Source organism: Neolamprologus brichardi, chromosome 17 (assembly GCF_056152115.1).
Source record: "Neolamprologus brichardi isolate AB-2024 chromosome 17, ASM5615211v1, whole genome shotgun sequence".
Taxonomy (NCBI): Eukaryota; Metazoa; Chordata; class Actinopteri; order Cichliformes; family Cichlidae; genus Neolamprologus; species Neolamprologus brichardi.
This window is the reverse complement of record NC_142120.1, coordinates 31,032,460-31,048,299: the sequence shown is the minus strand read 5'-3', so window position 1 is coordinate 31,048,299 and position 15,840 is coordinate 31,032,460. Positions and strand designations below refer to the sequence as shown.

General features: G+C 40.7%; 1 protein-coding gene across 1 annotated transcript in view; it reads right to left on the bottom strand.

Moving 5' to 3' along the window:
• Positions 1-15,840, bottom strand: part of LOC102794561 (ephrin type-B receptor 1-like) — a 120,668-nt gene that overhangs the window by 77,201 nt on the left and 27,627 nt on the right. Inside the window, exons 2-5 of the mRNA XM_006804012.3 lie at positions 4,606-4,670; positions 3,748-4,038; positions 2,534-2,752; positions 2,246-2,426 (exon numbers count right to left, since the gene is read on the bottom strand). Coding sequence (XP_006804075.2) covers positions 2,246-2,426; positions 2,534-2,752; positions 3,748-4,038; positions 4,606-4,670 — 756 coding nt within the window. The remainder of the gene's footprint in view (positions 1-2,245; positions 2,427-2,533; positions 2,753-3,747; positions 4,039-4,605; positions 4,671-15,840) is intronic.

Sequence of the window (15,840 nt, the reverse complement as noted above, 5' to 3'; positions counted from 1 at the left end):
TGTGATTCAGCTAATAACACAAGGATTTCATCATTTGTGAAACCACACTGAAAATAATCAGCAATTTGTGCATTCATGACTGGCTGTAATACTGGTAGCTTAGCTGTAGCATTTGTAGCTGAGGGCTTCAGCTTCCAGGTAACTAGGAAATGACGTCATTCACGTAGATTACTGATTGGCAGCGCCAACTCTAAATTTTGAATTATTAACTAAATATTTTGAGAAAAGTAAGTCAACATTTTGAGCTACTTTTCTCGAAATTTAGACTTTAGACACAGATAATTATGGAAGCCCGTTTCTGCCACAAAAAAAGAAAAAAAGTATCCATAACTCGAAATGTTGAGCCATTTTCTCGAAATTTTGACGTATTAACTCAAAATTTCGAGAAAATGGCTCAACATTTCGAGTTATGGATACTTTTTTTCTTTTTTTGTGGCAGAAACGGGCTTCCATAATTATCTGTGTCCAAAAATATGAAAGGTCTCTCTTAGAAGCAACAAGACAGAAACAGTGACAGCCTACCTTACCAATAAGTGATCAGCATTGTAAATAAGCCAAGCCACAAGAAGCACAGAAACAGTTGTAGCTGAATACAGTATTATTATTATTATTATTCAAAAGTAAATAAATGAGCCTTATAATTTAGTCTTTTTACTTTCATTGAATTGAAAAATTATTATTTTCCTGGGTATTGGGCTCAAGGTTGAATTTCTATTATCACGATTACTCTAAAAAGACACAGATAAAGGAGTAATAAGAACTCATGAGAACATTCTTTGGTTATAGCAAGCGTACGCTGCAATAGGGCGAGGCTAATATTATTGTAAGGCTAAACACCGTAGGATTTTTTTTATATTTAGCCAACATCTTGTAAACCTGATAATTTAGTCCTTTAGCAGTGGTTTTTCTATAGAGCTGTAACACTGTCAGACGTATTCACTATCTCCTTTGAATCAGGACGAGTTTACCCCTTTCAAAAGCTGCAAGTTTTTCTGTTAAAAAGAGAGAGTGACAACAAAGGCTAAGCTGACATTTCAGTCCATGTACTTGCATGCATTTCACCAGAGGCAGGAAGAAAAACTATTCAGTCTTTAGGCTCTCTGTCTGTTTTATCTCACAGTTTTAACCTTTATGTCCTTGGTTTGTTCTCTTTAAAAAAAAAAAAAAAACTTACTTTGCAGTTCATCTCTCCAGAGGTTTTTCCCTAATTTTCTTTATCTTTGCTTCTTCTTTTCCTTTCACTTGTTCCTTCTCGTCATTCTTCCTCACGCCCTTCTATCTCTCCAACACTGCGTGACAGTTCGCCACCAATTTGCGCTCGACTAATCTGACTAGAACACGCTAAACTAATTAACATTGGCTGAAGCGGCCTCACTTATCATTTCACCATATGTACATACATCACACGCTCACACGCCCACCACACACTCACTAAGTCACCACATATACACGCACATGCACGCACAAACGCACACATAAAATGAATGAGACTCTCCAGGGAGAAGAAGAAATGATGGGTACTACTTCGGAGAGGAAATGGGGAACAAGGCCAGATATAAAAAGGATGGAAAGGAGGGAGAGATATTTGGAACACGGAGGAAAGAGGAGCTATTTCTGCACCACGTTCACCCGAGTCTGCCTCTAGAAGCATTAACATATGGAACATCGTGCGCTGCCCGGTTGGGCATAAAATATATACACGCATGAAATTATTCAGTTAACTCTGCCAAAACTGACACACTTTTTTTCCCTCCTGGAGCTAATAAAGCACTTGCATGTCCTCCAGAATTTACTCAGCAAATATACAGTTCCATTCATTAAAAAATATATATATTTGGGACATATAAACAAAGACAGTTGACATGTTTTTGATTAAAATAGTATTTCCTCTGTTTAAATAATTTCCATGTTGGGGGTCGACGTATGCTATGAGATATTGATTGCCGCAGTAGCATGTTTGCTGGGGCTCAATATTAGACGCGTGTTTGTTGGTTATTGATTTGCTGTCATACTGGATTGTTAGCTTTTGCTACAAAACAACAAGAAAGTCATGTGCAGCGTGTTTAGGGGTTTGCTGTAGCAAGGTCATCAGCAGAGATCTGAGAACAGATTATCAGTTCGGTCCACACAGCAGCACCTCTGATATGCACTGATGCGGTGCAGTATTTGCTGATGTTCTCATTTCATCTTCATTTTTTACGAGCTCAGTTTGAACTAGCACGGCCTCGTTAATGTACAGATTTACCTCGGCACACATTGCCATTGTCAGGTTCATAACCCGCCTTGCAGCTGCAGCTGCCTATGGGTACCATCCACTCTCCGTCTCCATTACAGTAGAGCTTTATGGGCACGTCTACTTCCTCGGCGTTGGGGATGCAGCTTCCTCTGGCGATGACTAATGAGGTGGACTCTGCTCCGGTCAGCGTCTGCACAAAATAAGAATCATTAAAAAATCCTATTTAAATATCCATCCGATGGCTGTGCCAAGCTCTCGTAAAAATCACCACCGATTTCAATTAGCTCTGTTTCATACCTCTGGGAAGAAAGCAAAGTTCTGCACGATGCTGGGGCATTTCTTGTAGAATACCCTGACGGCCAGAAGCGACATGCAAGCGCCTAAGTCCTGGAAAGCCAAATGGAAACCTCTGCCTTTGGACAGAGGCCCAAAACTTCTCACTTCTGTGTTCACTTTCATCAGCCGGCCCCCGAAATCAACCTGGGAGAAACTCTCATCTGCTGCAATGGTGTCCACCTGACAGAGAGAAAAAGAAGGAAAAAAGGATACATTTTTAACAAAGGTTTTCTTTATTGATTTAGATTTGCTACCTATCAGGTAAACACGCTAATGCCCAAATGCTATGAAATGCTGTTATTGTATCTTTCCCCCCCGATAAACCTCCACAGTGGCCAGGCAAAATTAAATGTCTCTGTGAAATTGCAAATGCATGAGAGCATGACATTTAAGTAGAGAGGTGACTTATGAATCTCAACAAGCACAAACACATTCAGTCAATACGGGTTAAATTCTAATAGCGAGTGGAGGTTAAGGCTTCCGGCTACAAAACGATTTGTGAATACTTTTAGCCTTTGTTGCAGTTTTACTTACTTACTGATCAATTTTGGACTGGTTCAATGTTTGGATTTCATTCTTTTGAACTGACATATAAGGAAGGTGTAATTTAACACTTTCTGGAATCTGCTTATAAAAATAAAAACCATTGCTGACTTAATCTCGTTGCAAAATCTCTTCTCGTCTTCCACTTAAGCTTCCAGCAAAAATGCTATTTTCAGATCATACCCTGGAAGTCCCATAATGACCGCTTGCACTTTACCCTCTGTTATACCACCACAGGCCTTAAACATCAACTTGTCGAGTCGAGGATTGGAACTGGTGATGAGAGCTTGGTCTCCAGCTAGGAACCAGCAGTTTTAGTTGATAAGACCACAACGTTCAAGACCCAAGGTGTTGGGTATGCCGTCTTTGCGTTGTGTGACAGCACATAGCAACATCCCTGTCAGTTTGTTGACTTCCTCAAAACGAAAATGATGTCCAGTGGTCACCATTTTGACACGCAAGAGAATTTCCACTTGGATGGGTGCAAGTGGACACAATGGAACTTCCACAGTGAGAAGCTTTCCAGATATGCAAGAGGCAATGATATGATAGGGTTTTTATTGCTTTTTAAAAATCTGTAAATAACACTATATCTTTACTCCCTTTCCCCTCTTTTTACCTAAAGTGTTTACCTTTAGGAAGGGTGCGTTGGCCCAGTACTCCACCCCTTTGATGCCGTCTGAAACAGTCCTGTCGGTCTCTAGGTAGTAGAGGTTGAACGTCTCTTTGCAGGAGCCCAGGACACTCGGTATGGAGGCGCAGTCGCGCACAGTGAAGCGGATCTCCACGTAGATGCGTTGCGCCGCGCGCCGGTCGATGTAAGTGGTGAGGAGCCAGTTGTTCTGGCTGGGCTCAAACACGTTACACACCTGGTACGTCCTGATGGTGTTCAGGTTCTCGTCGTAACCGCTCACCTCCTCCCACTGGGCGATGTGTGCGTGTGAGAAGAAGGGCCAAGTAGTAGGAGAGGGGAGGAAGCAGAGGGAGAGGGGAGAGGAGAGGCTAAAATGATGAATGGGTTTACCAAAACCTGACACAAATTAAACTTTATCCCTCCCTCCCATTTTGTCTCCCTCTCTTTTTTCTCTCCTCTACCTTGTTCTGTGCTACATGGGTAAACCATTCATCACAATTAGAGCCACTCACCTCAAACGCACACAGCAGACCACTGTGACCGGCCAGTCGCCAAGCCAGAATTTAAACAGCCAAGGAGCTCAATTTAGATGGAAAAACCCATTCTATTCTACTCTATTCTATTCTATTCTATTCTATTCTGCTGCTGCGGACCGTGTGATGCACCTCACTGATCTTTTGGAATGCATTCTATTTACATCAGTAGTGGTTAATTGGTGTCACCTTGCTACTGTAATTAGGAATTTGACAGACTCATTAATGGACCACTGTAAAGTGTACTCAAACAGTTTTTTCCCAAGGGCGCACGCACACACACACACACACACACACAGTACACCTTTGCACATTGTTCTTACTCCGTTGGCAGGGAACGATATCCAGCCAAGCTCAGCTGTCGCCGTCCTTGTATCCATCACTGTCTCTGTCAGACAAAAAGAGACACAGAGAGAGAGAGAAAGAGCTGAAAAGAGGAGGCTGCACCAGAAGGACAGGTATGGATTTAATTAATAGTCCGCTCAGATGCCAACTTTCAGCACTGCTTTGTGATATGTGCCATTCATATTCATAAAGCCCTACTTCTGACCATTTCTGCAATGCTCTGTCTGTTCTGTGCACCTGTGATAAAGAGATAAAGAGGCGCAAAAAGCAACAACAACAAAAAACAAACGACCCCTGGGTATGTTAATCTGGTTTGAACACAAGCCACAATGACATGACATAATGATGAAGGTAATCCGGTTAATCCAGGTTTTATTCGAACCTCTGCGTAACAGAAAACAGTTATGTTCAAAGCAGATAGCCTGCCTAATCACATTAGGCAGTGCCAAGGAAGAACACACCCTCATTACTCAGTGTTCATTATGTACACAAATGACTTTATCCCATATTGCATTATTTAGCTTTGACAGTATGTGGAAATGTAATTCTATCATGGAAAAGGTAGCATATCTAATATTTCACATTTATGATTACAACGACAGTCGCTGTCTGAAGCTTTATTAAGTCACGAATGACAGAAGAAAGATTTGATTGATGTAGCAGCTGGATAACATATAATATAACTGTCACTGAAAATGAAACCATTCCCAAGTCCCGAATAGGAAATTAGACTTTTGTGTTTTCTTTGATTTTCTAGTTCTAGATTGAAATTCAGAGTTAACCACTGAATGAGGCAAATGCACCAGAACTAGAACTGTTAGTAGAATATAATTAAGGACACAATGGAGGTAGCAGATATAGTCAACTCAATTCACTTGTATTTGTAAGGCACCAAATCACAACAACCGTCGCCTCAATACCAGTAAATAACAAATAAACCCCCAAAATCAGATGACACCCTATGAGCAAGCACTCGGTGAAGGAAAAATCCCCTTTTAACCCTTTAAGACCTACCATAGAACCAAGTCCACCAGAGCTTATATTATATTTTTACATGCTGTGGAGCCATTTTTGGGAGCATTTCAAGTTGCTATACATCAATACAACCATTACAGCCTAAATTTTAATAATATGTCTGCATTAAGTGCATAGTCATTACATAAATTGCAAAAAAGTGCAATAAACTACAAAAAAATTGAAAATAGTTTTTGTTTTTTTAACATATATTTCTAGTTAGAGAAATTTAAGAGGCTTATCCCTCAAAACTGTAAATACAAAAGAGTTGCACAAAATAGTTTCCCACCACAGGAAATTTATTTTGAGTGTCTTCATAGTTTTGTTTTTGAAATACACCAATTTTTATATACTGCAGGAAAAACGAAAATAAATATTATAATGCAAATTTGCAAAAAAGCAGCATATGCATCAAAATAAACTATTTCCAGCAGTGCAATATGAGTCCTCAGCATCCCAGAAACGACACAGAAAGTCATAAAGTCAAACATAACTTTTAAAAACACCAGTATAGGCTCATGAGGCCCTGATGGTAAAAAACTACATTTCCGCGAAAATGAAGTCACTTCCGGTTTCGGGCAGGTCATGGCGGACATGCGATGGTTCGCGCTGACATCTATTCCAACGTAGGAAGTGTTACAAACAGCTGATCGGATCGGCAAAGCATGTTTCTGGAATATTATGTTTTTGTTGCTGCAAGTGCTTTTTATGCAGTTTTTGCAAAGCTATATGTGGAAGGAAACTGTGACCGAGGACAAGCTGATGGCATAAGATGTAAGTACAACTCCTATGCAAAAAAAATTATTGCGCTAGCTCACGTGGTTGCAGTGCTACCAGGATTTTAAAATAGTTACGCAGAACAGAGCGTGCCCGCTCCAACCGGTTTTAAAGGGTTAACAGGAAGTAACCTACAGCAGAACAAGGCTCAGGGAGTGGTAACCATCTGCTGCAACTAGCTGGATGCGATGGAGGAATCAGGACTAAAGACACACTAAGAGAAAGAACCAGAGATTAATAATAACTAATGATTAAATACAGAGTGGTGTGTACACAGGTAGAAAGTATAAAAAGAAGTAAGTGAAGAAGAAACACTCTGTGGATCATGGGAAGCCAAAGCAGCCTAGGCCTATTTCAGCATCATGACTAAGGGAGGGATCAGGGTCACCAGATCAAGCCCTAACTATAAGCTTTATTAAAAAGGAATGTTTTAAACCTAACCTTAATCCTGAATCCAAACTGAAAGCTGTTTCCACAGGAGAGGCCCTGAAAGCCAAAGGCTCTGCCTCCCATTCTACTTGTAAATACTCTAGAAAACAAGTAATCCAGCAGCCCAAGACCAAAGTGCTCTACTGGTGAGATGTGACATTACAAGGTCTTTAAGATAAGATGGGGCCTGACTATTCAAGAAAATAAAAGAAAACAAAATTTTAAAATATAACCAGAAAGACTTGTCATTGAAAGAATCCTGAGGGGGAAATCTTTGGGTAACACCAAACACATCCCAGGACTAGTCTAAAAAAATCTGCTGGTCCTCTTTATAAGAGCAAACTGGGAAACATGTCCAGTTGTGTTCTTGCTCTGACGCAACTACATGCTTGGCAGAAAAAATAATGGCCTGACAGAAGAGCCCAGAGCTGTTGCCAAGACGGAAAAGTGGCAAGATTTGCCTCGAAGGATTTTGCATTTGAAAACCTTAAAATCTAATAAATAGTAATAATAATAATTTTTAGAAAGGCAGATTTGTAAGAGCTCTTTTTGAATTAGAGGTAAAAAAAAAAAAATTCACTAACAGCATTAGAAGATATCCAGGAAGCCATGGAAGCTATTTATTTCACTTTTGTGGGTGTGCTATGCAATCATTAAGAGCATTGGTGTAAATCAATGAGCAGGACTTCTTTCTGCTTCTCTCTGACAATACCACACTTTCATAGGACTTTTGCATCCCTGTAATCATGTTCTTTGATTCACCAATGATTTAATTTCCTGCTAAAAAAAGAAAATGCAAAGAAACGCACGCACACACACACACTGTTGTATGCATATCTGGTGATTTTATGCGCATTTTTAAAAACTGTAATTCCTTTTCAGAAATAAATGATTGCATCAATTTAACATGTTGCTGCCTCAAATTGGCAGTTAGCATATATTAAAGAATAATTGCATACAGGTGTAATAAGTCAGCAGCGGCAACAGCAATCAAATAAACGACTTCATTAGGCGAATGTATGGAAGTAGCGTTCAGCTGATCTGGATGTTACTAATGACTTCATGCGTCCCACTGAAACTACACCATCAGCTCTAACCTCCATGTTTTTTTTTTCCTGGCACACCGATTAAATCACTGCTGGGCGACACAGCGACACAGTAACACACTTCACAACGCTGACCGTACCTTCTCACGTCGCAACAAAGGAAACCCAAGAATTACAGCGCGAGAGTCGCCGTAAGCAAAGCTACACGACAGCAAAGCCCAGATGGCAACGCTCGCTGTTAAACAGGTCATAATACGTCTTCATGCTATAGATCCCACTGTGTTAATGGTGAAAAATGGCTATGTGAGCAGCTCTAAGAATCAGTTTTATGTATTGCCCTGTCGCACAAATGCAAAGCCTGGCGAGCTGTGAAATTGGAGAATGACAGATATATTTCATTAAATATTTAGCATGTCAACAAATAATGTTACTGCAATACTGTAAATAGAAAGCAACATAAAGAACGAAGGAAAAATAGTATTTAAAATAAAGGATCTTAAAGCTGATGACAAACTGACCCTCGTGTAAAGTCTGCAGCAAATCAGTGTAATGGAAAGCATGCCTGAAATTTTTATGCCACTCCACTTTCCTGGTAACTAACGCTTGTTACTGGAAATACACTTGACCATAACCGCAGCAAACTGGGGGGTAGACTTATTCAAATCATTAAAGGTGCTCTGTGTTGCTCTCAGAGGAAGTGGAACAAGAGAAACCGCCGAGCCCCACCCCCGCCGTTATGTAGGTAAGTTGGGTTCCTTCTTATCTCCTGTGTCACTCGTGGCATGAACTCAGCCACTGCATGCAAAAATGAACGTTGACACGGTGCGAGCGGACACGCCGAGACGCACGAGCCAACATAAGTTAGCTGGCACGCTGACAACACCGACCCCAACACCGAGCCCCTTGTAATGAAACACGGTGAGAAGATTCAGCGACATCACACCATGAGGCGGCCGCAGGCAAACAACCCCCCCTTGATTCTTGACACGCTCTCTTCCTCTTGCACTCTTTCATACTGTCACCCTGCCTCTCATTATCTGCTCTCCTCCTCCTCCTCACACTTTCCGCACCTTCATCCTCTCCTGCATTCTACCTCTCCATCTTTCATCCCTCCCCTACTCTACTCTTTTTCTTCTTCTTTTTTTATTTTTTGCGAGCGAGCTAGCCTAATTAAAGCAGAACCCCCTTTTTTCAGCTCTCTCCCTTGGGAGAGAAGGTCGTTTTGGGAAATGAAACGCTTGTCACGCGAAAAATGTAGCCGACTATCAAATTCTTGGACCAAAGCTCATTTAAACGACGACAAGTGTCACTGTCTAATTTGTAGCTTCGGTGCGTTTAGTGGCACGCTGTCAACAAAGATGTTCAAAGAGTGATCTACAGCGGTTTATTTCTACCATGCATATTTTTACCTGCAAGAAACTTTGAAGTTTAGGGAAAAAACTGAAAAGAAGAAGAAAAAAAAAGACACAATGAGACAAATCTACAATAATGACAGAAGAGATGTTGGAACGGCTCATGCAGCCTTACCTTCCAGCAAAGTCTTGCAACAAGGGACCTTATTCAAGGCTTTGCTTTAAGAATTGAATACGGTGGCACTGCATTGGCGCCACACTACCACCAACCTGCTTTAAAAGAAGGTTTTAGTGGCACACTCAGAGGAAATGTTAGCATTCTACCCACAGACTTCATTGGCAAATGCATTTATTGAAAAATTGATTGTACTTTTGCACCCAGAAACACCTGTGGGTCCCCGCGATTCATCATTTTATGCCATTTCGTCTTGCTCACTGCAAAATGATTACAAAGCAGTGCTTGAAGATAAGCGTGCATGTAAATATAGAGCGAATCATTTTATATTGGTGCAACATTCAAATTAAATCCCATGATGACTCGTTTTGTCAGTCAACAGGTGAAAAACCAAAACATATTTAACATCCTGTTAACTCTGACAAGGAACAGCAAGGAAGCTATAATTATATGGCCTTTTACGGTGTGATGGCCTCTATTAACTATCAAATACCGCAATATTTGCCTATTCAACTTCTTTCAACAGACCGATCAATACTTCACTAATCATTCATATATTTGCACAAAACCACTTAATAAACTGCAGTGCATTAGCAAACATGCTTTGCAAATTCCCAGTTTCAATGAGAAAAGAAGTCTAATCAGAACAAAACGAGACATGTGTTTGATGGTCTATGCTGGGCTTATTAGAGAATCTCCTCATCAGTCTAATTAACAGCACACACCTCTCTGCACATAATAGGGTATACTCGCCGAACAGCCTAATTACTTTTGACATATTGGAGGTTGTGATCGCAGTGTGCCTTCCTCCCCCGCAGTGGTGCAGCTCTTCAACCAGCCCCGTACACCGCTGAACGAAAGCAAAAGCCATTTTACAGCAGAGGAAACAGCAGGTAAATCTGTGCGATATAGTAGCAGTCAAAGAGGTTGTTAAATCCTTGTTGTGGCCCACGAGGGAGAAGTTAAAAGTATTTTCATCACAGGCCCCCGGATTAGAAGTAATTTCCCTGTTTTGCAACCTTTTCTTTCCCTCTCTTTCTTTATGTGTGCGTACCAGTGGTCAAATGGGAAGTGTGGTTAGTTCATCTTCTGCTAATTGGCACAGTGTGTCCTACTGCCCAAAGACTGCAGTTAGTCCCGATTCACATGGCAGTGTGCGCACATATATGTGCCGTTTGTGAGGACACGTGGCACCTCCCGATAGCACTGATGGCACACATGTCTCAACTTCAAAGGGCAGTTTTGAGAGTTGGTAATTGTTTTGGTAAGGGGCCAAGGGGGTTGTATCATTGTGTTTACCTCTCTAGGGTCTAGATTTACAAGACTGCATGTAAAAGGTGGAGATGCTTGAAATTTAGGCAGCTGCCCCAGTTACATATGTATTTCTGGGAGCTCCTTTCTCAAAGCCCAAAATAGGGAGGGGACTATTTAAATCAAGCGCACAAACTGATTTACTAACATTCACGTCACACAATTTAATATCAACTGCGCTGATATTTAATGCCAAAAAAGAGGAAGTTTTTTTGCGCTTGATTTTGAAATGAATCAACTGCACCAGGCAACTTCTGTAAATCGCACATGAAACTAACCACACCTTTGAGCGCCATTTGGGGACTGGGCTCACACACCATCAGCACAGCTGCACAATCACGTTGTTCTGATTTCGTGGACTTGGAAATCTCCTTAAAGACTGTTGTGGTCGTACTGGATGAATGACTCAGATGGTATAAAACAGTGGTCCCCAACCCCCGGGCCTCGGACCGGTACCGGTCCGTGAGTCGTTTGGTACCGGGCCGCGAGAGTTGAGGCTCAGGTGTGTAAATGTATGGTTTTCAGGGGTGTTTTTTCGGTTTTCAGCGTTATTTTGTTATCATTTTTATCGTTTACTCGGTTTTCCTTGGTCTTTTCACGTGTGTTATGATTAAATTTTCTTTTTTTCTGTACCGGTACTAGTTTTATTTTGTTGTATTTATCCGTGACACCTTAAAGGCCGGTCCGTGAAAATATTGTCGGGCATAAACCGGTCCGTGGCGCAAAAAAGGTTGGGGACCGCTGGTATAAAAGATGGAGGTAGCTACAATGACGTCGCCCATATGTGAAGTCCAGTTATGAAACCTCAAGAGTACCATCTTAGTGAAGTGCAGCGCTTTCTGTGAAACTAACAACTTACTGTCACAAGTTGTTAGCTTATGAGCATACCCTGAATAATCCTCCTTTCTGAAACGCAGAACGACCCAAATGTTTGACAAAACTCATCAACAAAAGTGTTTTGTCTGAGGCAAACTACAGGCATTGCCCCCAGTGGTCATTAAAAAGAAGTCAGACATAATGCGCATCTATGTTGGCTTCATTTGTATATTATTCTGTACCATCAATGGGTCAAAGACAGGATTTTAGCCATACGACAGGTTTTTATTCTGTGCTGAATAATAAATGTAGAATTATTCTTGTAGATTTATATTTTGGACTTAGTAGAGTTTTTTTTTTTTCCAGTTGTTCTTTGGTTTAGATCAGTGGTCCCCAACTTCTGGGCCATGGATCGGTACCAGTCCATGAGTCGTTTGGTACTGGGTCGCGCGAGTTGAGGGTTCAGGGTTTTTATCAGTTTTTATCATTTTTATCGTTAACTCAGTTTTTTCCCGTGTGTTAGGAATAAATCTTCTTTTTTTTGGTACTGGTACTTGTTTTATTTTGTTGTATTTGTCCGTGACACCTTAAAGGCCGGTGTGTGAAAATATTATCATACATTAACCGCTCTGTGGCGCAAAAAAGGCTTGGGGACTGCTGGTTTAGACAAAAAATAAATAAATCTGTTCTTTTAAGGCAAACCCATAAGTTAAATCTATACTAGAAATAGAATAGGTCAGTCAAAAGGATACTTGTCTGTCTACATCCACAAGGTGTAACCTATGAAATAAAAATAAATATTAACATCAGACCAATAAAAATGATAAAACTGAAAGTAATAAAACAAAGAAACTTTAGAATCTAAATTGAAGTATTAATGAAGACCAGGAAGAGTACTGGAAGGTTTAACAGGAATGGTTTTTTTTTAATTTTTAAAACACTAATGCTTTTTTTTTTTTAATCAACCAGGAAGCTATTACGTCACAAAAACAGCTCCAGTGAAAAACACGGTGATACCAGGTTCTAAGAGTCCTCACGAAGACACACAAGTGTGTTCCTATGTGCATCTCAAAGAAAGCCAGAAGATACAGCTGGGTGTGTCATACTCATGGTTAAGGAAGCACAGCAAAATAACACGCCGACGCGCACGCGCACACACACGACAAACGCTCGCTAAAAGCCCTCCTGGGGAGGAAGACGTCATACCGCCTGGAGAGATGGACCGATCAGGCGTTCAAGTGAAACGACACAGTGTCACAGAAGGACAACTCCGTCGGTAGAGCACACTTTGTGAAGATGATGTGCACTAACTCAAATATAAATAGATATATAGGCACATGTGAGCACTCAAAAGTACACAGCCTGCGCAGGAGTCACGCAGAGCAGCTTTTCTTTTGCTTTAATTGAACCTCATATGCCCCCAAAATCAATTACAAAGACAATTATAAGACAGTGAACAGTGCTCTGAAAATCTGAAAAACTCCACACACAAAACCAGGGCAAACATTTGCCTCTCCACAGGAAATGTTATAATTAAATTTAAGCACTCAATGAACAGCTAAACAAAAAGCCAGGCTTGACTCATAACAACAACAACAAAAAAGAAAGAAAGAACAAAACTAAGTACATTTTAGTGTTATCAAGATTTAGCCCCTGCCAAACACGATTTTCTCTATTAAGCCCACAGGAGCTTATTATTATACTCTGGTGTATAAAAGCTGCTCTTATCTGCATGGAGTCCCCTTCAGCTAAACTCACCTCGCAGCGAGTGTACACAGCCTGCAAAGTCTCACCCAATAATCCCCACATTCGACACATTCAACATCACTCTGAAGCACTGGCTAATGGGCTGACCTTGTTGTCTTAAAAGAGTCTGCTCAGCAGCTCAAAAGCACAATCTATCAGCAAAAACAGGCAGAACGGTGCAACAACAGTAAGGCTACAGGAGGAGACGCAGATGTGGGAGACAAAATTGAAATGCTGCAACAACAGCATAACGCCGTCATGTCACATGGATATTGTTTCAGATGCAGTTTTAAGAGATACTAACTGGTTAGATGAGCACTGAGCACTCCATAAGATCAAATCTAAGCCATGATTTTTGAAGCACAGGTAAGAAAATGTACAATTTGTATTTATTTGTGTTCACAGTCACATCTGGCACAGCAGTGTTTTCATTTTTTGAGCATACATCGCGCAGGCTGGCATTATGCTAGTGATGAATATCAACCTAATGGCCATTAGCTGAACTTTTATGCTTATTAAGATGTTATTCATATTATAAATCTATTTAAAAATATCGGAATATTTGTATCCAGCCGAGCATCTCTCTTTGTGCGTAATGAATTCACTTCAAAACCTGAGACGACAGACCTCATGACTTCCTTGGCTCACTTCCCCATTTCCTTTAGTGACGCTTTATTACTGAAGGTGTGTTTGTGTCAAGAGCTGCCTCGATGATAAAATATCACCGTGTCAAAGTTCCGCTCGAGGTTGCTGGATTCCTCTTTATGGATTTTAGCTTTTGCTCTCCAGTTTCTTAGTTGCTAAATTAGGTGCTTCGCCCCTTAGAGTATTTTTGGTGTCTGCTACTGTCAGCTCCGCGCTTATTTATGCACACCGAAACCTCCATTCAAAGGAAGGTAATTGAAGAACCTACATTCCTCTTCATAAAAGTAATTTATTGCACAAAGATTCTGAGCGAACAATGTGCAATATATTTGAAGAGAAAGTCATTAACCTAAAGTGAGGAAAGCGTCACAGAGCAGAGTGTTGAGAGTGTCCTGCGTCTACTTAATGTTTTATTGTAAAGCATTGGCCGGATGTTGCTGACCTGGTCTGTTATAATGTTTTGAAGTGCACCTGCTGCTCATTTATTATAAATAAGGATTATCTGTGATCTGCTATTAAAGAGAAAAAACCCCAAATCCTTTCTCACGTGTAACACCTTAGCTTTGAGGCTTTATGTCTCAATAATAAAAACAATCAGTATCAGATATTTTTTTTTAGGACTAGTAATGTTAGCGAGCTTTGATCGCATGTTTCCAGCAGTGACACTGGAAAAAGGACAGGCTTGCAATTTACTACCAACCTCAATGAAATCTACTGGTCACTTCTTTTTCCACTAGCTTCTATTTTAAATGCCTACTTTAAAGCAAAAATAAAAACTGATCTCTATAGTTAATTCTCTCATTTTTGATTGGTGTCAAAAATGGGCTATGTGGACAGGATTTTATTTTTTAAATAACTCATCATTTACACTTTGTTATGGCTTAAAATTATGTATTATTAGAGGCTTGGGTGCTTTGAGTGACAGATTTGTGCCCACTGTGGTTCTGGCTTTCTGCTACGTGTCACCTCAGCTAATTTATAATACTATGCAATACGTTAACTCTTATGGAAGGATAAAACTTGAGGTCATACCCAAATATTGATTTTGAATCTCATTAAGATACGAGACTTTGGGAAACTTGCATAAATTTACCTGCATAGTGAAACAATGAGTTAGTAGCATTAGCTAAGGTAGGTGAAGCTACATTAGCCAATTTAGCTAATGCTACACTAGCTATGGGATAAGGCAGTAGCTATGCAATTATTAAGCTGGGAGGTGCTTATGGCATTAGTAGGGTTGACATCGTTGCTATTCACAACCTTCCGTTGCCGGTTCGAGCCCCGGCTCCGACAGTCTCGGTCATTGTGTCCTTGGACAAGACACTTCACCCGTTGCGTACTGGTGGTGGTCAGAGGGCCCGGTGGCGCCAGTGTCCGGCAGCCTTGCCTCTGTCAGTGCGCCCCAAGCCAGCTGTGGTTACAATGTAGATTGCCATCACCAGTGTGTAAATGTGTGTGTGAATGGGTGAATGACTGAATGTGTAAAGCGCTTTGGGGTCCTTAGGGACTAAGTAAAGCGCTATACAAATACAGGCCATTTACCATTTACAATATAACGCTACACATAGTTGTCATAGCATGGTTTTAAATAAAGACGTTGTTGACCTTCAATAAACCTCGTTTTGATCTTCCCCTCACCATAGAAAGGACACGTTGTACCAGCTGGCTACAAGATGCTTCACTTGCGATTTGATGAAAAGCATAGTTAAACTAGCCAAAGCCATATTAAAATTTATGTTGCTATGTGGACAGAAATACATTTGAAAGCAGTAACTGCTCCTCCAAGTGGCTGGAAATCCAACAGCAGCTACAGAGAACAGAAGACTGCTCAACCACAGGTAGTGAACCAGTAATCTGATAATAAAAGAAAAGCAGAGAGAAATACAAGGTGGACATTTTGAG